General features: G+C 39.3%; 1 protein-coding gene across 4 annotated transcripts in view; it reads left to right on the top strand.

The window, feature by feature from the left end:
• The window catches only part of znf827 (zinc finger protein 827), a 360,579-nt gene that overhangs the window by 319,895 nt on the left and 18,982 nt on the right, over nt 1-21,702 (top strand). For all 4 annotated transcript variants that reach the window (XR_009655091.1, XM_060926541.1, XM_060926539.1 and 1 more), the window contains exon 11: nt 12,494-12,660. Coding sequence is in view for 3 of the 4 variants with exons in the window: in XM_060926541.1 (XP_060782524.1) it covers nt 12,494-12,660 (167 nt within the window). In the remaining variant the exon portion in view is untranslated. The remainder of the gene's footprint in view (nt 1-12,493; nt 12,661-21,702) is intronic.

Raw genomic sequence — 21,702 nt, 5'->3', positions numbered from 1 at the left:
ATCAACTCCTCTCACAATTTTTGGAGGAATTTCATGTAATTTGGCAGAAAGCTTTTATACCCCACTGGCTGAAAGGCCCGAAGGGGGATTATGTCATGGCAATTGTCCGTACGTCCATCCCGGGGAAGGGTACTCACCTTCTGAAATCAACTCCTCTCTCAATTTTTGAGGAATTTCATGTAATTTGGCATAATGGTTTTTGTTTTGTTTTTTGTTTTAATACCCCCGCTGGCCGAAAGGCCCAAAGGAGCGATTATGTCGTGGCGATGTCCATCCAGGGAAGGGTGCTCACTTTCTGAAATCAATTCCTCTCACAATTTTTGAAGGAACTTCATGAAACTTGACGGGATTTTGTTAAATGTCTGTAATACACATATTGTAATTTCATTCAATTCAGTCGCATTTTACCAGAGTTACAGTCCTTGATTTCCAAACTTGTACTTTGACAATTTCACGAAAGTGTGCTCGTCTTCTGAAATCAACTCCTCCCTCAATTTTTGCAGGAATTTTCCGCAGCTTTGCAAAAGGCTTTGCTATATGTCGGTAATGTGCATATTACAACTTTGTTCAATTCGGTCGCATTTCACCAGAGTTATGACCCTTGATTACCAAACTTGTACTTCGACAATTTCATGAGGGTGTTGTATTAATACAACACTTGTAGTGTAGATATAGTTGCCAGCGGGGGATATTGTGCTCTCAGAGCACTCTGGTTATGTATTTATAGCTGATAAAGGTTGTTTTACAATCAGGGTACAAAGTTTGTGTCACAGGGGTCCAAAATTCAAATTGATTCAAACTGGTTCTTGTACCAGTTTTTAAGTGAAGGACAAGTTAAAGAACAGATTTCAGGTCATTTTTTGACATGTGTGTATGGTAGTTTTGTGTAATCTGCTATAAGATAAAGAAGATTAAGTGTAGCTTTAAGCAGGGCTGGGAGAAACAAATGAAGTGATTCTCGGAGAGGACGTTTTTTTTTTTGGCAGTTCAGAATCCACTACTTCCATAGTGCTTTTAAATATAAGGCTGTAAGCTTTGTGTTAGTTGTCTCTAATATTTATGTCCCAATATCTTGACCACATTTTAGGATGAAAATAATCATTTTAGATATGTTATTTTATATTGAAATTAAATTAGCTGTCTCGGAGAGGACTTTTTTTTTTGACACAATTACATACTAATTTGATCAAAATAGTCTGAAAACTTACTGGCATTCAACATTAAAACTTAACTATGTTTCCAATGATATGGAACCAAATATGTGTTTTATGGTATAAAGAATGATGTAAGTGCATCCCTTTTGGAGCTACCTGTGGTCAAAAAAGCACTTTTTCTAAATGACAGGGGTAATTTTGCTAAATATGACATATATTGCCATACATTCACCAAAAATAACGTTATCACCAAATTTTTTTTGCATGGTAAATAGAGCTATCACAGGGCTACAATAAACAACCAAGTTTATTTAGTCAAGCCTTTTGATATTGAAGATGTAATAAGTGTTAAATGTGATTTTTAGCTTGCATACCCTGATTGTAAAACAACCCTTAACGTTCTTTTCATTAACGTGTAACGTTCTTTATATTATATGGACACATCCACAAAAAATATAAGCAAGTTTATTAAAATAATTTTAATTCTGAACCGGTTTGCCGTTTTGACAACACGCATCCAGTCAGCGGGACAACACTGGGAGTGACCTCATCGGAGTGAAATATCGGGAAATACGTCACTCAGGTCCGCGATGTATTTCATATGAAAAATGCGAGTTTTTCAACACAAGAAGATAAACTTCATATCTTCAAGCCAACATGACTGTGATTTTTTTTTTTTTTTAATTTTATCGACACGTTCATAAAAAAAGTTCCCAAATTTATCAAAGCAATTCATCAATTTCCTCACAAGTGACAGATGAAAAATAAAAACACTCCCGAGAAAACACTCATGTCGGAGGCGTCGTGGCTCAGGTGGATAAGGCGCCATACCATAAATCCGGGGACCCGGGTTCGATTCCGGCCCGAGGTCATTTCCCGATCTCTCCCGCTCATTTCCTGTCTCTACACTGTCCTATCCAATAAAGGTGAAAAAAGCCCAAAAAATATCTTTTAAAAAAAAAGAAAACTCATGTCTGTGTAATATGTCTCTCTCATGATTGTTTTACTAAATCGTTCCCGTAATATATATTCGCGCCCTGATTTTAGTTAAATCATGGCCAAGCGCAGGTTTACCAATTAGCTGATTAGCTCCTTTTTATTTAGTTCCTCTTGCCGTCCCCTTGCAGTCACTTGATAAATTGTTAACAGAGTTGGTTCATAAATTAGTAAAACATGGCTGTGATTTGGTTAAACGATGGAAGGAATTATTAAAACGCCGCAACAATTGAACTAAAACGAGGGAATGGATCATGGGAACGGATTAGCAAAATGTGACCGAGATGTGGGTTTTTTTTTTTTCTTTTCTTTTCTGTGAAATTAAAATCTACCTGGTATTATAAAAATGAGCCTTACAGCATGAAGTTTTGCCACAGAGTAAGCTGGGTAAAATGTTCCACGCTGGACCTGATTGAGTAAATGTTCAGCAGGTTACTCATTTCAGGATCAAAAAATGGTGTCATCCTTAGAAATAAGATATGGCGAGTTAATCAGCTCGTTAAGTGCATTAAAACAGAGCAAGGGAAGCAAACAAGTGTGGTAGCCCGTGTGGCGTGTTGCGTTTACACCCTAAACAAAAAGTCCGTATGAGGTTGGACAGTGTTTGAGCAGTAAGATGGTGTTCAGTCTTCACATCTCACGGAAGAGAAAATCTTCTGTCTGGCTTACGTGTTTATTTTCTCTAAATATGTTTAAACGGCGTTGTTGCGCGAGCAGCGGTGCTGTATGACGACTTTGCACTGCACTATATTCCGTCAGTTTCCAGATCACAACCAAGAGGCAGCCTCCGCTCCTGAAAAGTCAAGCCAATGCGGAAGTGCTATAATCTGCAGTTCCTCAAATGGCCACTTGAGGCTGGATCCAAAAGTGAGTCGACTCCCATATACCCCTTTTCCACCAAATCAGTTCCAGGGCTGGTTCGGGGCCAGTGCTGGTGCTGGTTCACAACTCGTTCAACTTGCGAGCCAGCTGAGAACCAGTTTGCTTTTCCATAGCTCGCGGTGCTAAGGGAAGCCACGTCATTACGTCGCTGTATACCTCAGTTACGTCGCTACGCTTGCATAAACCTTGGCGCGAATATTGAAGCAAAAACAACATGGAAGAAGCAGCAGCAGCAACAACAATAATAATAATAATAATAATGGATGACTTCGCGTTTGTACAGCTGCTGCTTCTCGGCGCTTAAAAATGGCCATCTTTCACAGTCTTGTTATTGTTGTTGGTCTTAACAACTCCGCCCCCCCGCTGACGTTTAGCGGCTCTTTCCTCTGGCCCAGCAGAGAGTTGGTGCTAGCCTGGAACCGGTTTTTCTGTCCCCAGAGCCAGTTCTTTGTCAGTGGAAACAGAAAACCCGGTTCCAAACTAAGCACTGGCCCCGAACCAGCCCTGGAACTGCTTTGGTGGAAAAGGGGCAATAGACCCCCCATGTTTAAATGTCCAACTTTACATGACCGCTGTATGTATGGAGGGGTGAATTTTTATATAATTCAGCCATTTGAATTATATTGAGTCATACATTTAGGCGTAATTAGGGGCGGGGCTGATTTGAGTGACAGCTGGGTTTGTGTCCTCTTGTTAGCTGCTAGCTGGCATTACAGTGCATTCCCTCAGAACTCGAGCCAAGTTCACCATGATGGATTTATGTAAATAATTCATGGACCTTTGCTTCTTTTCGTCTCGGAGTTTTTCCATGCAAACACAACTTTTACACACTACTTACTACACCTGTAAGTGACTTTAATTTGCTTTATTAGAGTGGATATAAAAAGCATGGTTTTCCCCAAAGCGTTTTGGCGTATCTCTGCCTGCCGATACACTTAGTCGCTTTAGTTAAAATCCGATACGCTTGGATTTATACCAGGGGTTTTCAAAGTGTGGGAGAGTCAGCCCCCCCAGAGAGCAAATAAACAACAGCGCCCCCCCCTTACAATTTTTGTTGTTGCTATACTTAATGTTCCATTCGTATTTTAAAAAAAAAGGTTGTTATACACATTATTTTTTTCCTTTTATACATTTTAAACAGCTGTGCTTTTTTAAAACATTTTTTACACATTTTAAACATCTGTGCTTTTTTAAAACTTTTTTTTACACATTTTAAACATCTGTGCTTTTTTAAAACCTCTTTTTTACACATTTTAAACATCTGTGCTTTTTTTAAAACTTTTTTTTACACATTTTAAACATCTGTGCTTTTTTAAAACATCTTTTTTTTACACATTTTAAACATCTGTGCTTTTTTAAAACCTCTTTTTTTACACATTTTAAACATCTGTGCTTTTTTAAAACCTCTTTTTTACACATTTTAAACATCTGTGCTTTTTTAAAACATCTTTTTTTACACATTTTAAACATCTGTGCTTTTTTAAAACATTTTTTTACACATTTTAAACATCTGTGCTTTTTTAAAACATCATTTTTTTACACATTTTAAACATCTGTGCTTTTTTAAAACATTTTTTTACACATTTTAAACATCTGTGCTTTTTTAAAACATCATTTTTTTTTACACATTTTAAACATCTGTGCTTTTTTAAAACCTCTTTTTTTACACATTTTAAACATCTGTGCTTTTTTAAAACCTCTTTTTTTACACATTTTAAACATCTGTGCTTTTTTAAAACCTCTTTTTTTTTACACATTTTAAACATCTGTGCTTTTTTAAAACATTTTTTACTCATTTTAAACATCTGTGCTTTTTTAAAACATTTTTTACACATTTTAAACATCTGTGCTTTTTTAAAACATCTTTTTTTTTACACATTTTAAACATCTGTGCTTTTTTAAAACCTCTTTTTTACACATTTTAAACATCTGTGCTTTTTTTAAAACTTTTTTTTACACATTTTAAACATCTGTGCTTTTTTAAAACCTCTTTTTTACACATTTTAAACATCTGTGCTTTTTTAAAACCTCTTTTTTTTTACACATTTTAAACATCTGTGCTTTTTTAAAACCTCTTTTTTACACATTTTAAACATCTGTGCTTTTTTAAAACATCTTTTTTTACACATTTTAAACATCTGTGCTTTTTTAAAACATCTTTTTTTTACACATTTTAAACATCTGTGCTTTTTTAAAACCTCTTTTTTTACACATTTTAAACATCTGTGCTTTTTTAAAACCTCTTTTTTACACATTTTAAACATCTGTGCTTTTTTAAAACATTTTTTACACATTTTAAACATCTGTGCTTTTTTAAAACATCTTTTTTTTACACATTTTAAACATCTGTGCTTTTTTAAAACATCTTTTTTTTACACATTTTAAACATCTGTGCTTTTTTTAAAACTTTTTTTTACACATTTTAAACATCTGTGCTTTTTTAAAACCTCTTTTTTACACATTTTAAACATCTGTGCTTTTTTAAAACATCTTTTTTTTACACATTTTAAACATCTGTGCTTTTTTAAAACCTCTTTTTTACACATTTTAAACATCTGTGCTTTTTTAAAACCTCTTTTTTTACACATTTTAAACATCTGTGCTTTTTTAAAACCTCTTTTTTACACATTTTAAACATCTGTGCTTTTTTAAAACATCTTTTTTTTACACATTTTAAACATCTGTGCTTTTTTAAAACCTCTTTTTTACACATTTTAAACATCTGTGCTTTTTTAAAACCTCTTTTTTTACACATTTTAAACATCTGTGCTTTTTTAAAACCTCTTTTTTACACATTTTAAACATCTGTGCTTTTTTAAAACATCTTTTTTTACACATTTTAAACATCTGTGCTTTTTTAAAACATCTTTTTTTTACACATTTTAAACATCTGTGCTTTTTTAAAACCTCTTTTTTTACACATTTTAAACATCTGTGCTTTTTTAAAACCTCTTTTTTACACATTTTAAACATCTGTGCTTTTTTAAAACATCTTTTTTTACACATTTTAAACATCTGTGCTTTTTTAAAACATTTTTTTACACATTTTAAACATCTGTGCTTTTTTAAAACATCATTTTTTTACACATTTTAAACATCTGTGCTTTTTTAAAACATTTTTTTACACATTTTAAACATCTGTGCTTTTTTAAAACATCATTTTTTTTTACACATTTTAAACATCTGTGCTTTTTTAAAACCTCTTTTTTTACACATTTTAAACATCTGTGCTTTTTTAAAACCTCTTTTTTTACACATTTTAAACATCTGTGCTTTTTTAAAACATTTTTTACTCATTTTAAACATCTGTGCTTTTTTAAAACATTTTTTACACATTTTAAACATCTGTGCTTTTTTAAAACATCTTTTTTTTACACATTTTAAACATCTGTGCTTTTTAAAACATCTTTTTTTTTTTTTACACATTTTAAACATCTGTGCCTTTTTTAAAAAACATCTTGTTTTACACATTTTGAACATCTCATAGCATCGTTAGCTAGCACCTCTTGGCAGACAACACACTGTGGCAGTGGAGCATCTTCAGATCCAGCCCATGAAAATCCAAACTTTAAATAATCGTGGTCATACTTCCTTCTTTTTTTGCTTGGCCCAGACTCTGTCTCCTCACTCACTGTAGCTTTAGGTACTAAAATCGATCCATTTTGTCTCTGGCAAAGACTAGCTGAAGTTCGCTAAACGTCCGCAATAGTAACTTATTCTGGTTTATTTTTCCTCACGTTGCCCCCCCCCGAAGAACTCTGGCACCCCCTAGGGGAGGCGTGCCCCACACTTTGAAAAGCCCTGCTTTATACCGATACGTTAAATTTCCTACCCACAAGTAACTAGATACATAGCAGAGCAAATAACAGATCATTTACATATTGATTTGATATTTGTGTTAAACAAGCGTTCTTTTTTTCCAATGTTTGTGTCAAAGTAATATGTCCGTGTGGTATGACGTAAACAAACTAATCTGCTGGCTATGTCAAGATCACGTGTTCAAACCGTCCAATAAAAATATCGAAAGAAAACATCAGACATTCTGGAATTTTCCGATTCATTATAAGCGATCTCATTGGCTGCCGATGTCGTCCTGCACCAGACGGACAAAGCCGACTGATTTATTTGATAGACTGTCCTGTTTCTGTTTAGATTGTGAATGAGGCTTCTCCTGCCTAAAGAGAATAAAGACTCCAGTGAGGAATAAGCGAGGAGAAGACTCGCTGGACAGTTTGATCCACATCAGCATGGATGACAGCGAGATGGACTATGAGAGGGTCGCCCAACATTGGGCCAAGAAAAAGCCAAGGAGAATTAATCTGCTTTAAAGGAGGAGAAAACTTCATTTATTAGTTTGGGTTTGCAGAAAGATTATGTACTTATAAACACTCTCACGAAGTGAAGTTGTCCAAATGTGTCAAATACAGCATAATTTCAAATAATACTCATAAGCATTTTGGCAGTGTGATCCAAAATCACTGGGATCCATTTCACAAAAGACGACTCCGGATTATTCTTTCATTAAAGGCTCACCGTGACATCACACTGCCAAATATGCTTATCGTTATTATTCGAAATGATGCTACATTTGACACTTATAAACAAATTCTCTTCATGAATGTGTTTATAAGTACATTATCTTTCTGCAAACTTAAATGTATGAATTAAGTTTTCTTTTCCTTTAAATGTGTTTTAATCTTAATCTAGTCCATTTAATAAAGTGCCAAAATTTAAACTTTATAATATGCAGCTGCCTTACTTTTCTTTTCAGTGCATCTTAGTTCTACATATATTACGGTAATTGCATCCGAAACATTCTAAATCATTACAGTTATAGTAATACAGCAACTTATTTTAAGGTGGCAGGTCTTGGGTTCAGATCCCTTTGTGATCAACAGGAGGTCATGATGATCGATTCTCTTCATCGGATTGCGTAAAAGTAATCTATAAAAAAACAGTTTAACTTGCATGTTGAACTTTAAGGTGAAATTTCATTAATACTACTTACTGTAGGTCAGAAATAATTGAAACGCTGGTAAAATCGATCCTATAATCATGGATCGAAAACCTCTCAGAGACCCTGAAAATGCACCCGAGAGCATCTATTTTCAAAAAATTTTCCGGGAGGGCCATGTCCCCGGGCCTCCCTAGTTTCGCTTCGCGCCTTTGGTGCTCAATTGTCTGTGTATTATCATGCCAGAATTTAGGGCTTTAATTTTTTTCTGGGGAAAACACTGAAAAAGTATGCACGTCCTGTTAAAATTTTTTTTTTTTTGATGTAAAAAAAAAAAAATGAGACCATGATAAATAATTTAAAAACTTTTCCCACCTTTAATGTGACCTATAACCTGTACAATTCAACCGAAAAACAAACAAATCTGTTCGGGGGAAAAACATAAAAAAAATTTAAAAAAATGTACAATAAGCTGGTTGCGTAAGTGTGCACACCCTTAAACTAATACTTTGTTGAAGCACCTTTTGATTTAATTACAGCATTCAGTCTTTTTGGGTCGGAGTCTATCAGCCTGCCACATCTAGACTCGGCAATATTTGCCCACTCTTCCTTGCAAAAGCGCTCCGAATCTGTCAGATTGCGAGGGCGTCTCTTGTGCACAGCGCTCTTCAGGTCACCCCACAGATTTTCAATTGGATTTAGGTCTGGGCTCTGGCTGGGCCGTTCCAAAACTTTTTTGGGGTCATTGTTGTGCTGAAAGATGAAATTCCTCTTCATCTTCAGCTTTCTAGCAGACACCTGAAGGTTTTTGGCCAAAATTGACTGGTGTTTAGAACTGTTCATAATTCCTTCCTCCTTGACTAAAGCCCCTGTTCCAGCTGAAGAAAAACAACCCCAAAACATGATGCTGCCACCACCATGCTTCACCGTGGGGATGGGGTTCTTTTGGTGATGTTTTTGCGCCAAATATACCTTTTGGAATTGTGGCCAGAAAGTTCAACCTTGGTTTCATCAGACCATAACACATTTTCCCACATGCTTTTGAGAGAGTTGATGCATTTTTGTTGCAAAATTTAGCCGGGCCTGGATGTTTTTCTTTGACCCTACCTCATAGTCCAGACATATGAAGAATACAGGAGATTGTTGTCACATGTAGTACACAACCAGTACTTGCCAGAAATTCCTGCAGCTCCTTCAGTGTTGCTGTAGGCCTCTCGGCAGCCTCCCTGACCAGTTTTCATCTCGTCTTTTCATCAATTTTGGAGAGACGTCCAGTTCTCGGTAATGTCACTGTTGTCCCATATTGTCTCCACTTCTTGATGACGGTCTTCACTGTGCTCCATGGTATATCTAATGCCGTGGAAATGTTTTTGTCCCCTTCTCCTGACTGATACCTTTCAACAGTGAGATCCCTTTGATGCTTTGTAAGCTCTCTGTGAACCCTGGCTTTTGCTGGAGGATGCGACCGAGTAAATGTCTGAACTTTATTTGGGGTTAATCGGAGTCATTTTAACTGATGGCAAGTGTGAACCCAAAAAGACTGAATGCTGTAATTAAATCCAAAAGTGCTTCAACAAAGTATTAGTTTAAGGGTGTGCATACTTATGCAACCAGATTATTGTACGTTTTAAATTTTTGTGTTTTTCCCCCAAACAGATTTGTTTGTTTTTCAATTGAATTGTACAGGTTATAGGTCACATTAAAGATGGGAAAAGTTTTGAAATTATTTATCGTGGTCTCATTTTTTTTTTTTTTTTTTACATCAGAAAAAACGATTTTAACGGGACGTGTCCACTTTTTATATCCATTGTAGTTTGTACTCACCTTTCAATATTTTTGATGTAGTCGCTGCCGATGAAGCTCATCGGGGTCTCACGGTCAGTAAATTAGGCTCAGAGTGACAATTTGACAGCGTGAGCGACTAAAAAAAAAGACATTTTTGGAGTTTGACATAAAAATAATATCCATTCAGCATGAAGATTCACGTCGCAACAGTCAATCGTTCACCAAGAGACACATCTCTGAACTAAATTGCGGGTTTGGTCGATTGTTTCATGTCAAATACGCTGTGCTATGTGACCATCATCGACTGACCATCTAACAGTAGCTGCTATCAGCCTCTCCTAGCTAGCTATATCACTAGCAAGCTGGCTATTAACCAAACTAATGTTAGTCATCTAAGCTATCAGGGGGAAGTATTATCGCTAATGTTGTTTTTATCAAGATCGAAAAGACGACACTCACTTTGGTGACTGACCCCTTGAAAATGGTTCCTCCAGGAACGATGACGTTTCAGTTGTCAAGACAACGGAAAAACTAAAATACAAAAATAGAAAGATACGTCACAATGCTCTTGTGCACAAAACAAAATGCTCTTGTATTTGTATTTGTATTTTAGTTTTTCCGTTGTCTTGATAACTGAAACGTCATGGTTCCTGGAGGAACCATTTTCAAGGGGTCAGTCACCAAAGGGTTAATCAAATATGTTTATCGGACAGTTACATGGCCCCCCCCCCCCCCTTTTTTTTTTTTTTTTGGTAAACTGGCCATTGAGGTTATGGTCTGTGTCTTATGGAGCAGCTTCTTTTAGTTTAGCCAGTAGCTTGTTGGCTAGCTTGCATAGCTAGCTTGTTAGCTTTGAGGTTAGTAGGCGTGTCCCCGCCCCTTTCTCCGTTTATAGACTAGCCAGGAGTTAGGCACAGTCAGGCTCTGCCAAGATGACGATGCCCGGAGCCTCCGTATTTGAGCTTCAAACTCACTCTTCAGAAATCCTATGAGTGACGATGTCACAGAAGCTTTGTCCATTATTTTACAGTCTATGCTGATGTGTGTGTGGTGGGGGGGATTTTGAAGTGTGCCGCTTGTGTTAGAACACCGAGGTGCTTAGTTTTTGCGAAAGCTAACAGGACGTTTCGTGAAATCCGTTTGGCCCGGTCACCAGGCTACTGATATGTTCTCCTGTGATAAGGAACTCTGGTTCCATATCCTGTAGCTGCTCTGTACTGTGTAATGCTGAAGACATTCGGTCAGAATTCCTACACTGCCACAATGATTAACCCCTTAAAGTCAGCTTGTTTTTCAGTATCCTATGATAGATTATTCATTAACTGTATTGAAATGAACAGGAAGTGTGTGTAGGTGTCAGTGAGGAGTGGAAGGAACAGGCCCTGGAGGTGCAAATACTTAAATCAACATGTGCTCGATACCATTCATTAAGTCTACAGGAAGTGGGGAGGAATAAACGACCTCGTGTCACGCGTCTGAGAAGTTCGGTTTGAGGTCAGATTTGAGCGACGAGGCTCATTTCAAGGGTGGCAGCGGTCACCCTGCGCCACCCCTGTGGCCACGCCCCTCACTGACACCAGCTCATGCTTGGAGATCTCGGTTCGCTTTGCTTGCGTCTTGTTGCTGATAGTTTCCAGAACTGAATTTTGCCTGGCTGGTAATGAGATGTAAGGTATTATAAGTACATATAATTAAATAATAACCAAGGAAACTTCACAAAGACGATCTCTGTCTGAATCTAAATCACACGTATTGCCTGGCGAAGGGAGAAACACTGAGAGAATACTGAAGATGAGCTTCAGCTTTGATTTCACGTAACGTCTAAATCCAGTTCACTGCTGTATTACAGAGAGAGAGAGAGAGAGAGAGAAACAAAGACATAGAGAGAGACAGACAGACGGAGAGAGAAACGGGCAGAGAGAGAGAGAGAAAGACAGACAGAGAGAGACTAAGAGAGACAGAAAGACAGAGAGAGAAACAGGCAGACAGAGAGAGAGACTAAGAGAGACAGACAGACGGAGAGAGAAACGGGCAGAGAGAGAGAGAGAGACACAGACAGACAGACAGAGACTAAGAGAGACAGACAGACAGAGAGAGAAACGGGCAGAGAGAGAGAGAGAGACTAAGAGAGACAGACAGACGGAGAGAGAAACAGGCAAAGAGAGGGAGAGAGACAGAGAGAGCGAGAGATAAAGACAGTCCGAGAGAGAGACTAAGAGAGACAGACAGACAGAGAGAAAGAGACAGAGAGAGAAACAGGCAAAGGGAGAGAGAGACACAGAGAGAGAGAGAGGGAGACCCAGACACACAGAGAGAAAACAGGCAAAAACAGACAGAGAGAGAGACGGACAGACACACAGACAGAGAGAGAGACAGACAAAGAGAAACACAGAGAGAGAGATGGACAGAGAGCGCGAGACAGACAGACAGAGTGCGAGAGAGACAGACAGAGAGGGAGAGAGGCAGACAGAGACATGGACAGACAGAGAGAGAAAGAGTTGCAGATAGACACAGAGAGAGAGAGAGACAGAGAGAGGAACACACAGAGTGTGAGTGTGTCAGTACATCCCTCCTAATAATTTTGCGGTGTGTGTGTGGTTGGATGCATGCGTCTGTCTGTAAAACACTTATAGAAGCTCATACCCTTAAGCCACATGTTGCCTCCCAACAGTTAACACACACACACACACTCTCCCCTCAATCTCTCTCTCTCTCTCTCTAGCTGTCGAGTGTGTGGTTTCCAGACGGAGCTGAACGCACAGTTTGTGAGCCACATGTCTCTGCACGTGGATAAGGAGCAGTGGATGTTCTCACTGTGCTGTAACTCGTGCGAGTACGTGGGAGTGGACGAGGCCGAGATGAAGGCTCACATCAACGCCGAGCACACAGGTCAGACCCTTCTGCACTACTGCGCTATACACTACTACTCTATACACACTCGTACTCAAGAAGTGAAACCGTCACTACAGAGACGGTCACACGGAATAGATAGAGAAACACTTTGTGTTTCCGAAAGATTTTTTTTCAGGAACAAAGAATAAAATGGTCATTGTGGTAGGTCTGAACATACGTGAAGTGTATTAATGATGTTGAACCTGCTATCGGTGTCGCACAGCTGCATCTGGCTGATTCCTGGAAGAAGGCGAGTGACCGCTCCATGGTAATGACTGAGGAGTGAGGTCGAGGAGTGGATGAAAATAATAGTAATAACACTAAAAGTATGTAATAAATTGTGTGGTGTTGAGAGGGAAACTCCTGAAGTAGCTGAAACGGAGTCGCTTTGTGTTAATCGTGTTTAGCTGAGTTTCTTTTGGCTCTCTCTGCACTTTGAGGAATGCAGTAGTTGGAGTACAGGGGGCTCAGCAGTAACCGAGCAGGCGCACACTTCACACTGGAGGAACAATCATGAACCTGTTCTTCACAAAAGTAGAGCGGTGATTTTAATTTTAAGCAGAAAACGATTTCGAAAGTACTGTCTGTCTAGACGATTTGTACTCTCTCAAAATGTAACTCATCTCACTGGTAAATAATACAGACGGTGAGAAAATCAAGACACCCTCCACTGTTCTTTTGAACAACTTTAGAGTCATAATCTCATCTCATCTCATTATCTGTAGCCGCTTTATCCTGTTCTACAGGGTCGCAGGCAAGCTGGAGCCTATCCCAGCTGACTACGGGCGAAAGGCGGGGTACACCCTGGACAAGTCGCCAGGTCATCACAGGGCTGACACATAGACACAGACAACCATTCACACTCACATTCATACCTACGGTCAATTTAGAGTCACCAGTTAACCTAACCTGCATGTCTTTGGACTGTGGGGGAAACCGGAGCACCCGGAGGAAACCCACGCGGACACGGGGAGAACATGAAAACTCCGCACAGAAAGGCCCTCGCCGGCCACGGGGCTCGAACTCGGACCTTCTTGCTGTGAGGCGACAGCGCTAACCACTACACCACCGTGCCGCCCCTTTAGAGTCGTCATATTAAACAAAAATCGGATACAATGGTGCTTGAAAGTTTGTGAACCCTTTAGAATTTTCTATATTTCTGCATAAATATGACCTAAAACAACATCAGATTTTCACACAAGTCCTAAACGTAGATAAAGAGAACCCAGTTAAACAAATGAGACAAAAATATTATACTTGGTCATTTATTTATTGAGGAAAATGATCCAATATTACATATCTGTGAGTGGCAAAAGTATGTGAACCTTTGCTTTCAGTATCTGGTGTGACCCCCTTGTGCAGCAATAACTGCAACTAAACGTTTGCGGTAACTGTTGATCAGTCCTGCACACCAGCTTGGAGGAATTTTAGCCCATTCCTCCGTACAGAACAGCTTCAACTCTGGGATGTTGGTGGGTTTCCTCACATGAACTGCTCGCTTCAGGTCCTTCCACAACATTTCGATTGGATTAAGGTCAGGACTTTGACTTGGCCATTCCAGAACATTAACTTTATTCTTCTTTAACCATTCTTTGGAAGAACGACGTGTGTGCTTTGGGTCGTTGTCTTGCTGCATGACCCACCTTCTCTTGAGATTCAGTTCATGGACAGATGTCCTGACATTTTCCTTTAGAATTTGCTGGTATAATTCAGAATTCATTGTTCCATCAATGATGGCAAGCCGTCCTGGCCCAGATGCAGCAAAACAGGCCCAAACCATGATACTACCACCCCATGTTTCACAGATGGGATAAGGTTCTTATGCTGGAATGCAGTGTTTTCCTTTCTCCAAACATAACGCTTCTCATTTAAATTAAAAAGTTCTATTTCGGTCTCATCCGTCCACAAAACATTTTTCCAATAGCCTTCTGGCTTGTCCATGTGATCTTTAGCAAACTGCAGACGAGCAGCAATGTTCTTTTGGGAGAGCAGTGGCTTTCTCCTTGCAACCCTGCCATGCACACCATTGTTGTTCAGTGTTCTCCTGATGGTGGACTCATGAACATTAACATTAGCCAATGTGAGCAAGGCCTTCAGTTGCTTAGAAGTTCCCCTGGGGTCCTTTGTGACCTCGCCGACTATTACATGCCTCGCTCTTGGAGTGATCTTTGTTGGTTGACCACTCCTGGGGAGGGTAACAATGGTGTTGAATTTCCTCCATTTGTACACAATCTGTCTGACTGTGGATTGGTGGAGTCCAAACTCTTTAGAGATGGTTTTGTAACCTTTTCCAGCCTGATGAGCATCAACAACGCTTTTTCTGAGCTCCTCAGAAATCTCCTTTGTTCGTGCCATGATACACTTCCACAAACGTGTTGTGAAGATCAGACTTTGATAGATCCCTGTTCTTTAAATAAAACAGGGTGCCCACTCACACCTGATTGTCATCCCATTGATTGAAAACACCTGACTCTAATTTCACCTTCAAATTAACTGCTAATCCTAGAGGTTCACATACTTTTGCCACTCACAGATATGTAATATTGGATCATTTTCTTCAATAAACAAATGACCAAGTATAATATTTTTGTCTCATTTGTTTAACTGGGTTCTCTTTATTTACTTTTAGGACTTGTGTGAAAATCTGATGTTTTAGGTCATATTTATGCAGAAATATAGAAAATTCTAAAGGGTTCACAAACTTTCAAGCACCACTGTAATTCAGTTTTAGGGTTGATTATTGCTGTTAGTACTATTTCTTCTGGGGAAACCCTGTGTGTGTAGGACATGGGCTTGTATTGATTCGCCCTATTCATGATTTGATTTTCCCATGATATTTTTGAAAAAAATAATAAAAGCAGACAATTTTATTGCTAAAAAATGCAACATTTATTTTCCTAGTTTTTATCAACTTAAATATTCCTTTTGTTTCATTTTCTTAAGAACTAACCATGATTATTTGCCCACATTTGTCACTAAAATATTCCTTTTATTAAAATGAAAAGTTATGAAGAAATAGGCCTTTTTTAAAAAGCTTATGCTCATTTGTACTGCCTCAATTAGCTTCTCTTTTCTTTATCTTTCGGTCTATAAAAACAAACTCCAATTTCTTGGCAAAGCTATTTGTATTCAATCACACAACACCTTTTTCCCCATTTTAGAATGTTTTTTTTTTTTTTTGCATGTTTTCACAGCATTGGAGCTGAGTTACTTCTACCTAGGGTGAAGTAACATGTATTCTTTCTGTTTAAATAAGGTTGGCTGGCTTTTTTTCATTGTATGTCAGACATATTCCATTCAGCTAGCATGATATTGAACGAATCAAAGACGTGTGGCTGAATGGAAAATCTGATAGACCACGAAAAAAAGCCAGCCAATATTATTATTATCTCATCTCATTATCTGTAGCTGCTTTATCCTGTTCTACAGGGTCGCAGGCAAGCTGGAGCCTATCCCAGCTGACTACGGGCGAAAGGCGGGGTACACCCTGGACAAGTCGCCAGGTCATCACAGGGCTGACACATAGACACAGACAACCATTCACATTCACACCTACGGTCAATTTAGAGTCACCAGTTAACCTAACCTGCATGTCTTTGGACTGTGGGGGAAACCGGAGCACCCGGAGGAAACCCACGCGGACACGGGGAGAACATGCAAACTCCACACAGAAAGGCCCTCGCCGGCCACGGGGCTCGAACCCGGACCTTCTTGCTGTGAGGTGACAGCGCTAACCACTACACCACCGTGCCGCCCCCATTATTATTATTATTATACATACACATTCCTTTCAGGTGTTCAACACATCCTTCTCTTTCAAAATTCTCTCGAATTATTTTGAAATATCCGTATTTAACGAAACAAACCTGGCGGCCATGTTTGTTGACAAATTGCCACAGTCGCTCACTAACGCTAATTAATCGCAATCTAAGGTCTGCTGGCCAGTGCCTTCTGACCGTCCCAAGGTCTAATCAAAGGACCTATCGGGACAGGGCATTTTCAGTTGCTGCACCAAAGTTCTGGAATGCCCTGCCCGCTGACATAAAGAAAAGCGATTCAATAACATCATTCAAAGTAAGAGTTAAGACATTTTAAGAAAGCTTTTTTGTAATTTTGTTAAGTATTGTGATAATCTTTTGTTTAATGCTTAAACATAAGATTTTTTTAAACTGTATTATCGTGAAGCGCCATAGGGCAGATAGTGTATATGGCGCGATAAAAATGCTACATTATTATTATTATTATTATTATTAACACAGAAGTTTTACGTCTCTGACGTGTGGCGACAACCATGCAATATCGTAAACCATATTCAACGCTCATTCTCCGTTAGGTAGAGTGGCGTACTACACATAGGATAAGCAATATGCTAACAGTATTGCATGCTGGAAAAACCAAATGAATGAAACCCGCGAGAAGGGAATAGAACACATTTTTATGCCATTGAAAAAGTGTCCTATATGTACAGTATAATAATTAAATAATATTGGCTGGCTTTTTTCATGGTATAGCAGATATATTTCATTCAGTTAGCACGATAGCGAACGAGTCGAAGACGAGTAGCTGAATGGAATATATCTGATAGACCACGAATACGCCAATGTTATTATTGTACGTACACACACTCTTCATATCAGCATCGTCAAAGGCCAATGCTAGCTTACCTGTGACTCGGTGCTATTAGTGCGGCAGTGCAGTTACCTTCTAGCCCAGGGGTGCCCAATTTCTTCCCCATGGTGGGCCGAAAGCAGTGGGCGGCTGGTAGTCTTTCAAACAGGGGAGGCTGGTCGGTTACGATATTTCCAGATTTTAAAAGAAAAAACACATCAATTTTGCCCATACTCTTGCCTCTGATCTGGCTGATTGTTGGCAGCGTCACAAACTGTGAAATAACAGGTTCTTTTGGCCCATTAGCCTACTGTCCAATATACATGATGGTGATGTTGGGGGGGAGGGGTATATTTTAACATTTTTATATTTTAAAATTGTGGCATGTTGTTTAAAAATTGACCTCGGCTGTGTTTTTGTTTAAAAATGTTTTCCAAATTGTAGCTGTGTTTAATTCATATCCAGAAAAACATATATTCCAATATAATATACTCAGCATAAACATTTTAAATAGATTCTATATTTTTGGTCCATCCATGACATATTACTAAAGTAGCCTATTTACTGTTGTTGATGTGGGTCACTTGCTGTTAGCCAATTCACTTTCTCGTACCAGGAGAGCTGAAAGGAACGAGTATTATTCCCTACCTTTTTCACCAAGTCAATTTGAGGCGTTGGTCTACCCTGCTCTTTAATTTTAATTTTTTCCTCGAAAGGAAGACTGGCAAATGGCTTCGCCAAAATTAAATCAGCAATGCTTGGCATCCGTGCGCAGCTTTCTTGCTCGCTGACTAGCCCCCTCAAGTTCAAGTTCAGTCACTCAAATAAACGAAATTTCTGGAACTAAGATCGCAAACTTGACAACACTATATTTACACTTTATTTACAATGAAAATATATACAAACTAAAAAAGCTGGTAGAAACCGTATGAAATGTAAGCTGATCTCTTACAATACACCACAGCACTTGCGAATCCACATGGGACTGAACTGATGTTGCCAGATACTGCTGACGTTATCCAGCCCAAAATATGTTCAAAACTCGCCAAAATCCACTTAAAACCGCCCAATCTGGCAACACTGTGTTGAAACGAGCTGTCAATCAAAGAAAATATCCGGCTGCTTTCACCAATCACCAGTCTCCTCGCGGAAACTGCCATGTCCCTCCCATGTGAGGCTCGGAGTCCGTGGGCGGGCGTTTTCGCAGTATTTGTCCAATAACCGTCTTGCATTTTGAGATTGAAAAGCGCATAGCTCCCAAATGCCATTGAAGTGCACTGAGGCTGGGAGTCCGTGAGACTCCGTGGGCGGGCGTTTTCGCAGTATTTGTCCAATAATCGTCTTGCATTTTGAGATTGAAAAGCACATAGCTCCCAATCCACTGAGGCTGGGCTGCATCGCGCTGTCACAAGGGGGAAAAACTCACGCACACATTAGGTGAACTGGGGAAAGTTATAAGGGAATGATTTCGCACTGTAGTGGGTTGAGCACACATATTTCTATGATTCTGGATCTGAAATAGCAATGTTATAAGGTTGGCTATAACATAAGCCTAGCGCAATTCATCCTACACGATGTTCGTCATTTTTAGAGGAGGCTGAGCCTCCCTCGTTGTCTTAGAGCAATCGCCTGTGGCCGAAAGTGAATATTGTTGGTGGGCCGCAGGCCAGACACAAACGTGTAACATGTACTACCACCTTAAATCTAATTAAAATGTCTCATATTGTATACAAGATGTGAAAAAGCAAATGTACATGTATGTATACGGTATCTCTCAGATGTGAGGACACCTTCACATTTCACACCATCAGCTGTGCAGAGTCAGATATGTCGGTACTCTCATCACACGCAATGGAAAAAGCAGTGAATCCACTTGCCTTGGCAGTAATTTGCTCACGGATGTCATTCGCCATGTCCTCAAGTCGCCGGGTAATGGTGTTTCTTGACAAGCTTATCTGTGAGAATGCCCGTGTCTGACTGGGGCAAACACACTGTGCAGCCACAGTAAGGCATCTTTTCACGAATTCGCCACAAGAAAACGAACGTCCCTCTTTTACCAGTTCTTCAGTGATGAGGTAGCTCGCTCTTGTAGCATTTTCCTGAGCCGATGACGGCTGTAGCAGAGTGCGTTGTTGTGTTTTAAGCTGCGCTAGTAACTGGTTAGCTTTTCCTGTCCTCTCAACGCCTTGGAATTTAGTGAACTCTTGGTGTTTTGTTTCATAATGTCGGCGAATGTTGTATTCTTTCAGTACTGATACCTTCTGCCTACAAATTAGGCACACAGCCTCAGAATTGATTTCCGAAAAAAAATACTGAGTTTCCCACGAACTTTTAAACTTTCTTTTGTCAGTATGCCACTGTCTAGCCCTCACCATTCGCTCCATATCTGCTCTTCATCGTCACCCCCCCAATGCCAAACCTCTTCTAACAGAAACTCAACAGCGCCACTTTGGCAGTGGCACAAAGGGCACGGGCCAAAAAAAAAGCTTCACATCAAGGAGCTGGGGGCCCCAAATTGCCCCCCAGTGTTCTAGCCGGTGTAGTGTTAGCAAAGGCCAACGCTAGAACAGTCAAGCCATTTTTTTTTTTTTTCCCCCTGTATAATTTATGTAGTTGCTTTTAAAATCAACATTGACAGCTACACACAACAGATTGACCTGGCAGCCAAAATTCTCTCAAAATCTTCTGTATTTAACGAAGCAAACCTGGCGGCCATGTTTGTTTACAAATTGTCACAGTCACTCGCCAGCGCAGAAGTTCCAACGTATGACGTTGTGTTGTCCCGACAACATGCAATATTGGTACAGTATTGCACGCTCATTCTCCATTGGGTAGAGTGGCGTGATCCACATAGGATAAGCGATATGCTAACAATATTGCATGCTATCAAACCAAATGAATGAAACCCGCCAGAAGGGAACAGAATACGTGTTTTTATTTAATCACCAAAGTGTCCCGTATGTATAATAATGTACGTTATTGTGCTCTCTGCTATTGCGCTAAACAACACAGTTACAGGTAAGAAAAACTAACGTAATAATAATTGGGGACCTTTTTTTAATGGGCCCCGACTCGTTACAGTTATGAATAAGTGGGCCTCAAAGCAGAAGAGGTTGAGAACACCTGCTCGAATGGTTAAGCAGTCAAAGGTGCCTGTTGTTGCCATTCATCTGGACTTTCATAAGCTTGAAACTGTATGCCGCTAGACCTTCGCAAATCTTTTATCCCTGATTTAGAAGACTGGTCAGAAATCTTAAGCAATCTCTGCCAATCGTGGTGGTGTAGCTTATTTCATTTCTAAATGCGATTTGTTAACATTTTTGCTTACGATGCGAACATTCAGAAGTCATTGCTTTTTGATGGAAGGCTACTGGGGGGTCCTGAAATATGAAAAATTCTGCACATTATGACCAAACACATTTGGGGTTTTTTTTTGTTTGTTCATTTCAAGTTGTATGACTTGTGTTACAAGCTACATTAAAATTGTCAGTAGATATGGCCAGGATTTAGATTTACCTGCATGAGAGGTTGATGGATCACTGAGCTTTTATGGAATCAATTTTGTGCCAAAATGTTCATACAATACTTTTGAAATATCAAACAAAAACGACAAATCAAAATACAAAAAAAGAAAAAAAAAGTCAATTTTTTTAGACTGGCAAACAAATTATTCGTGTAATCGTGCAAAATCTCAGTCTATTACTCTTCAGAAACCTTTTATTTTTGTTCCGCGTCTTTCTCAGTTTTGCTTGACGTAGTTTATTTTGGTTGCGATTCCAGCTTTCTCGTTTGCGCTCCCTGACTTTTTGCTTGCAGTTTTGGCACAAACTTCACGTGTGGGTGGGCTGTCCAGGAACGCATTCCCATTGGCTAACTTGTGTTTGACTGACAGCTACGTTCAGCCATTTCCTACTCAGATTCTGGCGGACTGTTTGACGAGTGACCGATCCATTGACGGTAAACGAGGATGGAGTGGACTTCAGTGGCGACTATGATATTGAATTAATTCAACAAAGTGTAAATTCAATATCATAGTCGCCACTGAAGTCCACTCCATCCTTGTTTACCGTCAATGGATCGGTCACTCGTCAAACAGTCCGCCAGAATCCGAGTAGGGAATGGCTGAGCGTAGCCGTCAGTCAAACACAAGTTAGCCAATGGGAATGCATTCCTGGACAGCCCACCCACACGTCAAGTTTGTGCCAAAACTGCAAGCAAAAAGTCAGGGAGCGCAAACGAGAAAGCTGGAATCGCAACCACAATAAATTACGCCAAACAAAACTGAGAAAGACGCGGAACAAAAATAAAAGGTTTCTGAAGAGTAATAGACTGATATTTTGCACGATTACACGAATAATTTGTTTGCCAGTCTAAAAAAAAAATTGACTTTTTTTTTCTTTTTTTGTATTTTGATTTGTCGTTTTTGTTTGA

Source organism: Neoarius graeffei, chromosome 7 (assembly GCF_027579695.1).
Source record: "Neoarius graeffei isolate fNeoGra1 chromosome 7, fNeoGra1.pri, whole genome shotgun sequence".
Taxonomy (NCBI): domain Eukaryota; kingdom Metazoa; phylum Chordata; class Actinopteri; order Siluriformes; family Ariidae; genus Neoarius; species Neoarius graeffei.
This window is presented reverse-complemented; position numbering and strand designations above follow the sequence as displayed.